Source organism: Patiria miniata, unplaced genomic scaffold (genome assembly GCF_015706575.1).
Source record: "Patiria miniata isolate m_02_andy unplaced genomic scaffold, ASM1570657v1 HiC_scaffold_27, whole genome shotgun sequence".
Classification (NCBI taxonomy): Eukaryota; Metazoa; Echinodermata; class Asteroidea; order Valvatida; family Asterinidae; genus Patiria; species Patiria miniata.
This window is the reverse complement of record NW_024037066.1, coordinates 5,916,198-5,929,308: the sequence shown is the minus strand read 5'-3', so window position 1 is coordinate 5,929,308 and position 13,111 is coordinate 5,916,198. Positions and strand designations below refer to the sequence as shown.

Genomic DNA, 13,111 nt, shown 5'->3' with positions numbered 1-13,111 from the left:
ACGGATGACACATCATAGACTGCAATACACCCATGTACATGTACACTAATGTAGCTAGCTGTACTCAGTGTGTACATTACATGTGCAGACCTACAAGAACATACAGCATACGCATGCATATCCCCCATGCGCATATTGTACACTGGGTTTACACAGAGGTTTATATTTGTACTGTAGTTGTGGTCATGTACATGTACATCATGTAAATGTACCCAAGTGTCAGTTAGGCCGAAAAAAAAAAATTCTGCTTCCGATTACATGCCTTTCAAAAATAGGGTCGGTCGGTCGGAAAAAAAAATACATTTTTTTTTTTGCCTTACACATCAGTATGTAAAGAAAAAAATATTTCAAACATTTTCTGAATGAAACTAAATTTACTAGGTGATCGAATTAATTTTAAACATTTTTGCGGAAAAATGAAATTATTAAAACAGGGGGGGGGGGGGGGGATGCAAGAATTGGGCATCACGCCCGTTGACAACAGCTACCCAAGTGAGAACATGACCAAAAGAATGAACGAAACTGAGTAATAAGTGTGTGATTAACTGTACAATATCAAATTCTTAGGCTGCTTTCCCTTTTACGCTTTTGTTTGGAAAGACGGAAGCCATTACGATCAATTCCAATATTTTGCAGTATTTTGATTGATTGGAAATGTACAGTCTAGCCACTAATCCCTTTCTTTTATTGGATTTTGCTGGATTCGCAAAGCTTTCCATAGAGTACATGGAATCAGAGAGTTATGTTGTAAACATGTGCTATCAGTGCTCGGGATTTTTGAAGAATTTAGTATTCGATTACTTGAACTTGGATTTGATCAAAAATATTTGAATATTTGAACATTGACAATGAGGTAACAAAATATAAATATAATGAATATTCGAGGTAGCTGACTACTTCAATATTTGACTGATTTTTAAAAAAAATAGGGCTAATATCCCCAAATGAACTATTTGAGGGGTTAGTATAATAGATCAAATATTGTTACACTGACATGTTTGAAATATTGTGTTCAAAAATGCTGGAAAAACCTTTTTTTTTAAACAGTCAAGTAGTCTGGTTCCCTGACTCCACTAAAGATAAAATGGATCAATTTATAGATACAGTACCAGAAAATTGTAAGGTAAGGGGATCCAGTCTAGCTGGCCTGCACCTGTTCATGAACATGTAGGCAATAGCAAACAAAATTTGGACTGAAAAAGGGTAAATTTGGAGCAGGAGTCGAAAAATAGTTAGGTTATAAATGTATACAAAAATACAATTTTCTTGAAAATGACTTGACACCAGGTGCCATAATTTTACAGGTTGCTTTAGACTGTCATTTACCAACATCCTAGTAAGGTTTTTTGTAAAAACTTGGTAGTTTTATTTTTCGATGTTTGCAAATGTTGTATATTCCCTTTAACACTTGGCCTAATGACTGAATTGGGTATATATATCTAAAGACAGTTTATTGACATAATATTGCCGATCGAGTGACCCAATTCAACTTGTACATGATCCTCATTGTCTGCTTATCTCCTGGAAATCTTGACTAATAAAATATCCTGGTGGTGAAACTGGACAGGCGTCTGGTTTCCCCTAAGCTGTTGCCGAAGCCGAGGAAAGTAATGTACATCTGGGCTTGCGGGAAATAAATAAATCAGTCCAACGTATCCAAGGAACTTGGGGAACTTGTGAAACCAAACCCCATGGGAAAAAATTAATTTATGTACGATGAGTTCCTTGTTTCCTGCAAGTCAGACATATGTGTTGTGTTTGTGTCGTCTGCGATTAAAAAAAGGAACTCAGAGTGAAAATCAAAAATAGATACTACACCCACAGTTTGAGGACTGCTTTTCAGGGGAAAAAAATTATAATCTGGCAACAAGAAAAAAATGACTGTTTGCAGAAGAGCATGAACTGTGACCAGTTTCACAAAGTATCCATAAGCATGGCACACAATTCCACTGTAACATGGTGTTCTGAACTTACGGTTGCCATTCTGCGCGTATGCGTTTACAGTTCTTGCTCAGAAATTCTGCGCTAACCCTGTAAGAACAGAATCCTTAACCTCAGGACGTATGCATTTAAAAAGCACAAACCTTTTCCTGTCTACCCCTGAAATACACTTAGGTACACTTACCACGGACATCAAATTTTCCGTTAAAGTTTGTGAAGATTTTCTGCTCACGATAACGCCATGAAATTTTACCGTTTTGATGGGAATATTGGAAAATGTATTTGCCTAAATTGCTGCAATACAAACTCATCTTGGGGACAATGCATGAACACGTCAACACGATCTGGTGTACAAGATAACAACATGCAGGTGTACCTCAAAGTCAAAGCCTTCTGTTATATCCGCTTTCGAAGGCTTCCGTCCGAGGGTCTTAGGCCTGGGCAAGCGAGGCTTGGGCGGCCTGGTCTTGGGCTTGGGCAACTTGGAAGCCGAGTCTTCACTGTCGTGGGCGGCACCGTTCTTTTCAGACGGGTCGCTAGCAACAGCGCACTCTACTGCATCATCATGATCAGACATTTTTCTCTTTCAAAAATCTCAGAAACTACATCCAGTTTAACACAGAGGTTGGTGATATTCCTTGGTAAAACTAAGCTATCCCGAAATGTGGGAAGACGATGGATTTATTTCCAAAAGTTATGGGCACAGCCAGACGATCCGGTATCTAAACCATGTACTGGTACAATGAATCACCTCAAAATTTGCTACATGTATATGCTGGCTTGCTTGACCTACTGTCTGGGAGGCTAACCCACATGTTCCTTATTTGGAGATATTTTGGTGAAATGGTGGAAATGGCTAATTAGGAGTCTTCATGATCATATCTACACGGCACATATTTTGTATGTGGCACTTGAGATCATGCACCTGGTTAAGATACAGAGTACAATCTACCCACGGATACATGTACATGAGTAATTGTAGTTGTTTGGACACTTTGAGTTTAATCTAATTTCCTTGCTTCTCGATGATAAGTGCATAAACACACCACATGGATTGCGGTCAGTATAAAGACACGGAAAGATTTCCAAATACGAAGTTCACTAATTTTCCTCTGTATTGACTAACAAGCCCCCAGATAGCAATTTCATGTCATCAAAGTCAATTTGAGCAGTGAGAAAATACAAGCATTTTCTTAGAAAACACTTAGAATTTTTCAGTCCAATCTCATAGGGTTTGTACACAGGTGTTGATGAAACTTCGTATCTGGAAATCTTTCCCACACCACATGGATTGCTGTCGGTATAAAGACACAAATATTGTAAAAACCTGAAAAATACTAAAAGCACAATCCCTATTGCACATGGTAATGTGTAGCCGAAAAACGGGAGTAGTACCGTATGTATTTTTCCATACTGTACATGTACAGTCTTTTTATAATTCAAAATTTTTGTATAGTGTCAAGCATGGGCAGTGTTACGGAGAGGAATCAACTGTTAAACAGTCAATGAGGAAAGTATGTCAATAAAAGTCTGTCTACTGCTGCACGAACTTCCTTGTATTTCTCTTAACCCAAATTCCCTAGGCCTTTTTGCTAGGATGTAGCCTCAACCCGCAAAATCCTCCAACTGGCTTCATGGAAAAATAGCTTCAATCCTGCAAATTCCTCCATTATTTCTTGAACATGGTCCGTGGAGGGGTGACCACTGCCTGAATCATGCAAAATCCTGGGGCATGACTGTCAATATGTTGAGGCTTGGCCAGTGACATCCTGGTGCAGTTCGGAGGATTTCAAGCATAATCCAAGCCTAAATCGATGCATGGCTGAGCAGCCCAAGACCTTGACAAAGTGCATCCTACGAAATCACTAACACACTTTTGCCACGTAACCTCAATCCTCCAAATTCCTCCACTTTGATAAAGAGGATTTTGAAGGATTCAGGGCGGTTAGGGTTAAAATGCAGTAGTCTACATCTTAGGCCAGAAAAAAAATAAAATAGTTTTGTTGTCCGGGTTTTTTGAAAACTAAAGAAGGCAGGCACCCCCCCCCCCCCCTTCAATATGGTGAATTTTCCAAGATGGTGGTTTTTCCAAAATGGTGGATGACTTTTTTGTTGATACAAAAATTGGTCCAAAAGAGCCATAAACCTTTCTACATACCAGTAGCTACAATAAATAAAAACACAATAGTGATATGGACTATGTAAGACTTAAAACAAAAATTTAAAAGAGGAGGGCCAGGAATAAAGGAACCAGACGGGGCCGAGAAATAGTTTATTTTGTTTACTTGGCCTTATTTCAATTTTTTTAATTTCACATTGTGGATATTTGTTACATCAATTGACGGTAATAATAAGAATTTTGGACCTAAATAATTACTTATTCTAGTAATATTGTTAACAGGCCTACCCATAAATATCCAGCAGTAAATTACACAGTGACATAACTGACATTAGACCTTAAAGTTTTACTAAGAATAAGATTGAGTTGGCCTAGTTTCATGATCCTAAGTAAATAAAAGTTAAATAGAAATGGCATTCATTTGATAATTTCGTTGAGCTTAAGGGCAGGGTCAAACATCAATTTTAAAGAATTCAATTCGTCCCCAGGGTGTCGAGCAGAACGCGCCCACCACTACCTGCTCTCTCATCCTGGTATTGGGTCATTTGCATACATGTGCAAGATTTTTGAACACGTATGCAAATGAGGAATAGTCTGGTGCCTGCATGTGTGTTTGTTTTTGTATGCGGTGTCTGGGATAAAAACAGAATCAATTCCTCGCGCCGTGAGTTATGAAAACACATTTTTTTTTTTTGAAAGTTTAAATGTTACAATCTGGCCCGCCAATATGTAGTATGACATTTCATATTAATATGAGCAAACTGGAAAGGAGAGGAGTAATTTTGAGGAGTGGACATTAAAATACAATTCAGCTTTCTGTAAATTCACGCGAGGATAAGATCTTGCATTGCCAAGACATTTGAGGGAAAAAAATTACCTTGACACAACAACAAACGTATGAGCTAATCTTTTGATTATCTGAGGTCACGCACGGTCATGACGGTACGCAGGTACGGTGCTCCAACCAAGTCATCCTGTCATGTCATGCACGGGTGAAATGGTAGGAGCCAGCTGGGTACCTGTACTGTACAATCTTGTGCATCGAGTGTTTCTACCCAACTCTGGAGGGTGGCTATGTATAGAGCCACATTCACGGGTCTAGAGAAACTCCAGCTCCAACTTCCAAGGGTCATCATGCTCATCGGGAATTCAATATTTAGATGTCAAATCCTGAGGCGATGAACGTTGGAGCAGGAGTTTCTCAAGCCAGGCTTAAGTAGATTCATCAGCAATTTAAAAACACATTATTTACAGAAATTTTACATGTTTCACATTTGGCACGATACTCGGTTCTATGTTGGATTTCTGCTCCAAAAAAAATGAAAGGAAATCCGGCTTGCCATCTGTCCATCTTGTCGGTCCGAAATTTGTCCGGATACTGGGCACACCAATTCACACAAAAAAATGCCATTGATGCCGAATTAATTTATAACTTACCCAGAGCTCCTCTCCCCAATTCATTTTTCGTCAAGATAAGCCAAGTGATTAATATTTCATATCTAACTTCTTCGGTGATATGGGCAAAAATGACATCAACTCAGTAGAAAAATGGTCCTTTTCGGCTGCCAAAAATGTACGTCCACATCACATTTTCGCTCCACCTATGCAGTTTTACATCCGGACGGACCGCATCACATCACATCACACTGTCATAAATGGTGTGGTACCCGCGGCCGGAAATGATACACATGATAATGGGGGCGGTCACCAGTGAATGTGGCATGGGCTGGCTCGTTCTCAGGGGTAATTGCATTGAACTATTCAGGCTTACGCTACTGGTACGAGGACATCTTTTTAACGGGAAGAGTGGGCGTTGCAGTCAGTGCGGCAAAACTCATGCTTTTGGAATTTTTCATTTTTCAATTATTTCATATTTCGTAATCCTGCTCAAGTGACGGTTTTAATAAATTGACGAACACGTGGAATTGCAAATAGACAATTTATAAAGTTGTATGAAAAATTTTCCCCGGCAAGCAAGTTAAAAAAGTGACTTAATTCAGAATTTAATTCTCAGAATATTACCTATACGGGGGAAATTTTTCCCCAAACTTTTGGTAATACAGTACCAAGATTCTAATAGTACTACTAGACTTATGCGTTTGGCCTGGGGCGGATTTAGAGGACAACGTTATTGTATCGTTTGGATAGGCTGGAGTGACACATTTAGTCATTGTTACTAAATTAAAACAACAGCGTAAACCCTCTGAGACACCAGCAACGGACGTTTATGACCTAACCCCCCCCCCCCCCCCCCCCCCCCCCCCCCCACCCCCCCCCCCCATCACCCCCACCCCCATCCCAAGGACCCTGTATAAGCTATGTAGTTCCTTTAGCGCTCAATTGACACCTACTACGCCATCCAATCCCATTTTTTTTATTCATTACCTCCGACAAGGAGGTTATGTTTTTTTTTTATCGGATTTGGTTAGTTTGTTTGTTGGTTGTTTGGTTGTTTTGTTTGTTAACAAGACTATTCAAAAAGATATGAACGGATTTGCATGAAAACCTTTTTAGGGGTGGTCCTTGGTATATTTTTACAAGCACAAATCGATTAGATTTTGGAAGTGATCCGGATCTGGGTATATACGGGTCTGGATCCTGCTCTGAAACGGGTCATTCAGAGGGCCATGTGTGGATACAACCGGCGTACAGTTCTCAGGTCTTCGTCGTCTACTGCACTGACGGCGCGCAATAGCTGACAGAGGGCGCCATTCACATTTTTTGTCTTCATTCCGTGCGCACAAATAACTTCCATTTAGTATGTCATCCTGTTTCCCTCTAGGTATAGTACAAGCTGATTTACCCGATCATAGCTTCGGGTAGGGCGTAGTGTTGGGGATGAAAATTTGGGGAGTTAAATGTAAATGGGGATAAAGTTAAGGAGACATGCAGCTATAGAAAAGCAATTTCTGTGGTGTGATCTGAGGCAATTTCTGGCCACTAAAACCAATTTCAGCAAAAGATCAGCTTTTAAAGTTTTGAGTTTGGAGTAATTGAATCAGCTACATGTATTCTGAGCAATAGAATCATTGTTGCAGGCTACAATTTTTATTCGGGGATGAAAAAGTGGGGGGGGGGGACCAAACAATGTCCCCCGCTTTAAAATGGGGGGGGGGGTCCCTGTCCCCCGTCGATTTACGCACATGATAATTATGTACCATGGCAACTGTCTGTAAATGTTCCCGTTGCTCTATTAAATTGGCATTTTGTGAGGCAGTCGCATTTAGATAACTCTGTAAATTCCAGATAAATTCGTTTTATTCTTGATTCCCATTTTCTTTATCTTCTTTCCTTTATGTAGCACTCCCCGAGTAATCTTTTGAAACTGCCTTGCTTAATGACTATGGGTGACTTTCATTTTTTTAAATCATCGGGGGAGGAGAATCCATAATTATTTTTAATAATCCTTGCTTTGCAAAAAAATACTATCCATTTAAACTAGCAGAGTAACAATAAAATACTGAATATTCATAAGTGCAATGGTAACATACATTTCGTGAGGTGACAGATGGAATGTAGTTCTATCTGTGACCGAATGAAATTACTAATTCCATTTTACGAATATGATACATTCAATTTTATTTATACATCGCAATGAGTTCTCGTCATCTGACTGGCGACCGTTATACATGTACTTGTAATGGAACTTCTATCATGGAGCTATAAAACACACGAATGGAACTTCTGCGGTGTTGCCGGATACTGGTTGGGACGAACATCGGGAGGGGGTTGGGACGAACATGGAGGAATAAGGGACGAATAATCCAGTAACACGTGATCAACGTATTATGCACCAATTATAATTATGACGGGGATTTATTAAGGCTTTGTTTCACATAAAACTGTCTAAGATCGGCAGTATAGGCCTAGTACCTATTTGACTGTCACACTCGGAAGTCTTCTTCAATCAATCCTTTGTCCAATCGTCCCAGACAAGATTGGGTCTGCCAATAAGCCTCTGTACTGATGATGACACACTTTGTTTACGTGTGTGCTTTCCTATGGTGCTCAGTGGACTGATCCGTAGGCCCCCACCGGCTCCATAGGAGTGTGCACAGGTAAGCAAAGTTTGACGTTTATTAAGCGTAAAGCGGCGCCCCTTCGTTAGAGGTCGCCGACCAACAAGTGAATCAAATCGTCTGATTGATACCGTCACGTCTCCGCAGTAAGAATTGATGCAAGTCTATCATCTGCGTCAAAATGGTTGATCTTTATGGTGACAATATACCGGGCTTAATGTTGGATCGCATTAACGATCGCGACTATTAATATTCATGAAATCATTCAAATACTAGATCGGAGTAGACCGATTGCAATTAGCTGCCATCTTTGTGGTGTGTTATATTAATTCATTAACAATGAATCAACAATAGATCTACCCTTGCATCCCTTTTGAACAACAAAACTAGCACGCACCACACCATACCTCAATTTGTGCAAACGAGCTTTAGGCGAACATTCCTGCAGGTTGAGCAATTTGTTTGTTACCTTTCATGGGGAATATTGTAATCGTTATCTTTACACGCCTCTATTTTTTTTTACGAGTTCCGTTCAAAACTGACTTTTGCAGATGACTGTCCAGTACCAAAGTGACTTTTAAAGCAGGCTACATTTAAAGCAGTCTTTTTTTCTTCATGTTAACTCATGTTTGTTGTAATTTTGAAACGCATTTTCAAGGAAAATGTGACAATATCCTACCTTTTTTGCAGTCAAAGGACGTGAGACGTGCGCGTAGTTTTCACACAATGCATGAAGCTGGCGGTACGTTCCGTGCTTGTCCCTGGTCATGACACAATGAAAGCCCGATGCTGATTGGCTAATAAAGGAATTTAAAAACTTTTTTTATCAGCCAATCAGTATCGAAGTGTCGCAATCTTGGTTTTTGAGTGTTTTCTGGTTATCGTCGTCGTCTTTTTACCCCGTAATTTCCCTCATAAAAAGCCTTGCCCTCTTTCCACAAAATTAAATCTACTGAGATTCAAGAAGGTGTCATTACCAGCTGTTCAGAGGTGTCAAGAAATATCAGAAAGTCACTTTTGTGAGTGTCATATAGTCAGCTGTTTTGGTGAGTCTTAACCTAGTTATATAGGAACGGGGTCCTAAAGATAACGATTACCAATAATATCCTAAAGACATTGTCAAAACAACCGTCGTTTCCTCGGTAGTACAGTAGTTAGTATCTCCGACTGACACTTAGGAGACCGGGGTTCGATTCCCCGCCGAGGATCGGAGTCACGATGCGCGACTGGACAATTATTTTTTTAGCGCCACCTTTACTTATAATTTGCGCCCTCTATTGATTATATTAGTGGAAGCTCCTCCCCTTTTTGCCATATTATATGAATAATGTATATTTTTATAAAATTGACCAATCCATGTATTTTTCACGTAGAGGCCCGGTGCGTCGAATTGACACAGCCCTTTTGATTCGCTGAACTTTTATATGACGCAATAAATTTGCCGGGAAATATCCAGATTTGCAACGAAGCAAATACGTCATACTGTATCCGTGCGCGATCGCGCGCTTGCCGGCCGCCATGCATGTGTTGAACGCATGCACGTAGTGATGTCCGACACAAAACGGCGCATAAAATTACGGGGAAAAGCCCAAAACTCATGTAAGTATCCATGAAATTTTGTTGTTATTAAAATTCCCGTCTACCCTTCTACTGTTTGTTGTGAAAATAGGGTTCTTTATGCATGAATAATAATTAAAAAATGTATTGTAAATTGAAGAACATCCGACTCGAATACATGTGCACTTCTTCGTCATGTTCGGCCATACAAAGTCGCACGTGTGTTGTCAATGCAGTTCGTTGCTGTCAACATTCATACACACGTACACGGTCAACCAAACTGTTTTGTCTTTCAGTTTCACAGAAATTTAACGTTGATCATGTTGTTGTTGATGAAAACAGGATGAAAAACAAGTTTCTGATTTTTTTTTATGGAAGAATAATCAGACGATAACTTGTTGGTAGTTTTTTTGTAGTAGATTCGATCATCATGATCATTGTTATTTTTCCTCGTGTAGTTGGATCAGCTGTTGATCTTTTTTTGTACTTTCCATCGACAGCCATCATTGACACTCGCCACATCATGATCATGTCCGAATGTAAATAAAGCCCGATAAGTAGGATCAAAGTTTACTTGGACTTTGCTGCTCTACTCAATTCGTTTTTCTTATTTTTTAAAATAAATTTCTTAAGCATGTTAAGTTTCAGGTTTTCCATCAATTGTTCTTTATATTGAAGTAGATTTCATTGTCTTCTGACTTCTTTGAAATCAGTAGTTTTGGAGGATCAAAAAAAAAGGAAATAAAGTCCGAGAACCATTTGGTTGACAGTCTGGTTCCAATTACGGCCAAGATCGTGACGTTGAATTCTATTACATCAACTTAAAAGTTGCTTTACGGCTGTCGTAACGATAGCCACAGCATTGACATGATTGATTTGAGCTATTTTGATCCCGAATGCAATGTTTTTTTGAAGACTCAATTAAATTTTGTAAGGAGACTTTTCTTCAAAATTTTGTACATGAGAGGGAAGTCAAGTGATTTCAAAATGAGGCTAAAGACTAGACTGGTACATGAGAGTGACTCACAAGATCAGACAGCGTCGTCTTAATCTTGCTGGCCACTGTGTCCGCCACCCTGAGCTTGCTGCCCACCCAACCATACTGTGGGAGCCCACCCAGGGCACTGCCTTAAGAGGGAGAAGAAGTCTGACCTTTGTGGACCAGTTCAAGAGGGACACTGATCTCACATCTGCAGAGGAGCTTCGCACCTGCATGGTAGATCGAGACAGCTGGAGGAAGAGGACTCAGGGACTGGCTCGTGATGTCGTCACAACCCAGGCGACCCCGACATAATGATTATGACATGTCAACCATTTGGTCCACCTGTTTGAAAAAGACTGACCTCTTCATTCATTGTCATTAGTCTGGTGGCTGACTATGGAGAAATGTGTGGATATAGAGACTTGCACCAGACATGCCAGATGTTTCTTTTGGCACAGTTGATTGATTCATTCCCAAAGGGTTGTTGGACTGCTTGTTTCAGGTGCCAGTCTATTTTCTGGTATTGCATGTTTTCAATACCTTAAGTTTTGGGACTCTCATGATACACAGTATTTTTGAGAGTCCCAAATTTTCGGACTAGGACTACATGTTGCCGGCAATAAACCTTTTCATTTGTCATTAGAAAACACCTGGATTGTTTTAATGACTCCATGACTTTTTACACAACACCAAAATGGTGTCAGGCTACTACCTTCATGTAGCCCTAGTAATTTTAGTAGTACCGGTATAAACAGGGCTGTAAAGGCACCTTTTTATACATTGGTCTCATTAGTCACCAACAGCCCTGTTGCTATGGCCACTGTATACACAAGATGTCGCTCCATTGGCCATGTCAACAACTTTGATTCCAAATGTCTTCCAAAATACATATCACTGAACAGTTTTATATAGCCTACACCCAAGAACACAATTTTTGGGGGGCCAAAAACAAAACTGGTCCACAAAAAAGTGGGTGCAAAAATTAAAGGCATCTGGTTTGGGGCCCGCTTACATGTAAGTGCCCAGGAAAGTTTTTGGATTCTAAATGCTCTGTGGTGTGATCTGAGGCAATTATTTCTGACCACTTTAACTAATTTTTTTTTGGAAATGATGGTCGTGTATGCAGTGGCTGCCTTTTTTGCGACATCACTTAAAAAAAAAAAAGTGGATTCAAATGGGGGGGGGGGGGGGGGGAGGGGCATAGCCCCCTTCGGCCCCCCTCCCCCCTGGATCCGCCATTGCCTACACCATATTTCTGAGAGTTAGGGCATTCATAAAATATATAATAAAGCTTTCAAAACATGTAAATTGTCCATGTAGGCCTTTGGGTGGTGTCTTGAAAAAAAATGAAGAATATTCAAGCATGTTGTGACACGCTCATGGCCATCTTTGTTATGACCTGCGCCAGGTTGTATTAAACATGCCAGGTATATTAATATACGTGTGCATACATATATACCGAGGCTAGTCTGGTTCCCAGACCAAAAAATTGAGACTATTTCTGAAGTAAATAAATAGGATCATGCACCCTATGAAATAATGGCATCTGGTGTGGTGTCATTTTCAAGGAAAACTTGTGTAATTTTTGTATCAAATTCCAACGATGGTCAGCCGACCATCATCAGAAAAAAAGACTACTGCCCCCAATTTACAAACGTTTCGTCAGTTTACATTCTGTTTGCAATCAGTTACACATCTGTGAATGGGTGCAAGCGGGCTTGTGTGGTTCCCTGACCTGACAATTGCTTTGTATGAAGTAGGGCCAGGGAATTTTCTTGGTTTTTCCAGCATCTGTGAACACATAATTTAAACAGGTCAGTGTAACAATATTTGCTATTTAATACTAACCCCCAAATCCATCCATTTCTGAAAACTACAGCAAAAGCAGATGTTGTATACTACCTTTAAGTATGCTGAAAACATAAGGCCAAAAACATAATAGTTCTGCTTCCGGTTACCCTACCAGCCCTATTGTGACAGCAGTGCACAGCACCTACCATATTTTTTTGGGGGGGGGGGGGGGAACTGAGGGGAAATTCCCCCAAATCATCAATAACTAGTGACCTTTTACCCTTTACTCCACACAGACACCTCCATATGATGGTACACACACAAAATTGTTCAAAAAAGTTTCCCTATCGTAATTTTTACCTACCCTATTTTGAAATGCCATGTAATCGGAAGCAGAAGTATTTGTTTTGGCCTAAATTTAGGCATGTACATGTTTAGAAAACTTGCACTATACCATGGCACGAATGACAGTACATATGTAGCATCTGAATGCTATAGCTTCTGTTAGCATGCAAAACACAACAAGCTCATGGATTTTTCAATTTTGTAGCTTGATCAGCAAACCAACTTGAACAAAGAAACCAAACAACACAAAAAATGGAAATTGAACACTCTGATGCAGCAATTACGTCAAAAATTATGGTATTATGTAGTTGGCATTCATGTATTGTCTGGAAATAAAAATGAAAATTAAGCAGAAAA

General features: G+C 39.9%; 2 protein-coding genes across 6 annotated transcripts in view; one reads left to right on the top strand and one right to left on the bottom strand.

Moving 5' to 3' along the window:
- LOC119734169 (cdc42-interacting protein 4 homolog) overlaps positions 1-5,716 on the bottom strand; it is a 50,012-nt gene extending 44,296 nt beyond the window's left edge. For all 4 annotated transcript variants that reach the window (XM_038207517.1, XM_038207516.1, XM_038207519.1 and 1 more), the window contains exon 1: positions 5,498-5,716. In XM_038207517.1, the coding sequence (XP_038063445.1) occupies positions 5,498-5,521 (24 nt within the window). In that variant the 5' untranslated portion in view covers positions 5,522-5,716. The remainder of the gene's footprint in view (positions 1-5,497) is intronic.
- A 3,816-nt stretch (positions 5,717-9,532) lies between these two features.
- Positions 9,533-13,111, top strand: part of LOC119734409 (influenza virus NS1A-binding protein homolog A-like) — a 39,852-nt gene continuing 36,273 nt past the window's right edge. For both annotated transcript variants that reach the window (XM_038207907.1, XM_038207905.1), the window contains exon 1: positions 9,533-9,678. The gene's annotated coding sequence lies outside the window, so the exon portion shown is untranslated. The remainder of the gene's footprint in view (positions 9,679-13,111) is intronic.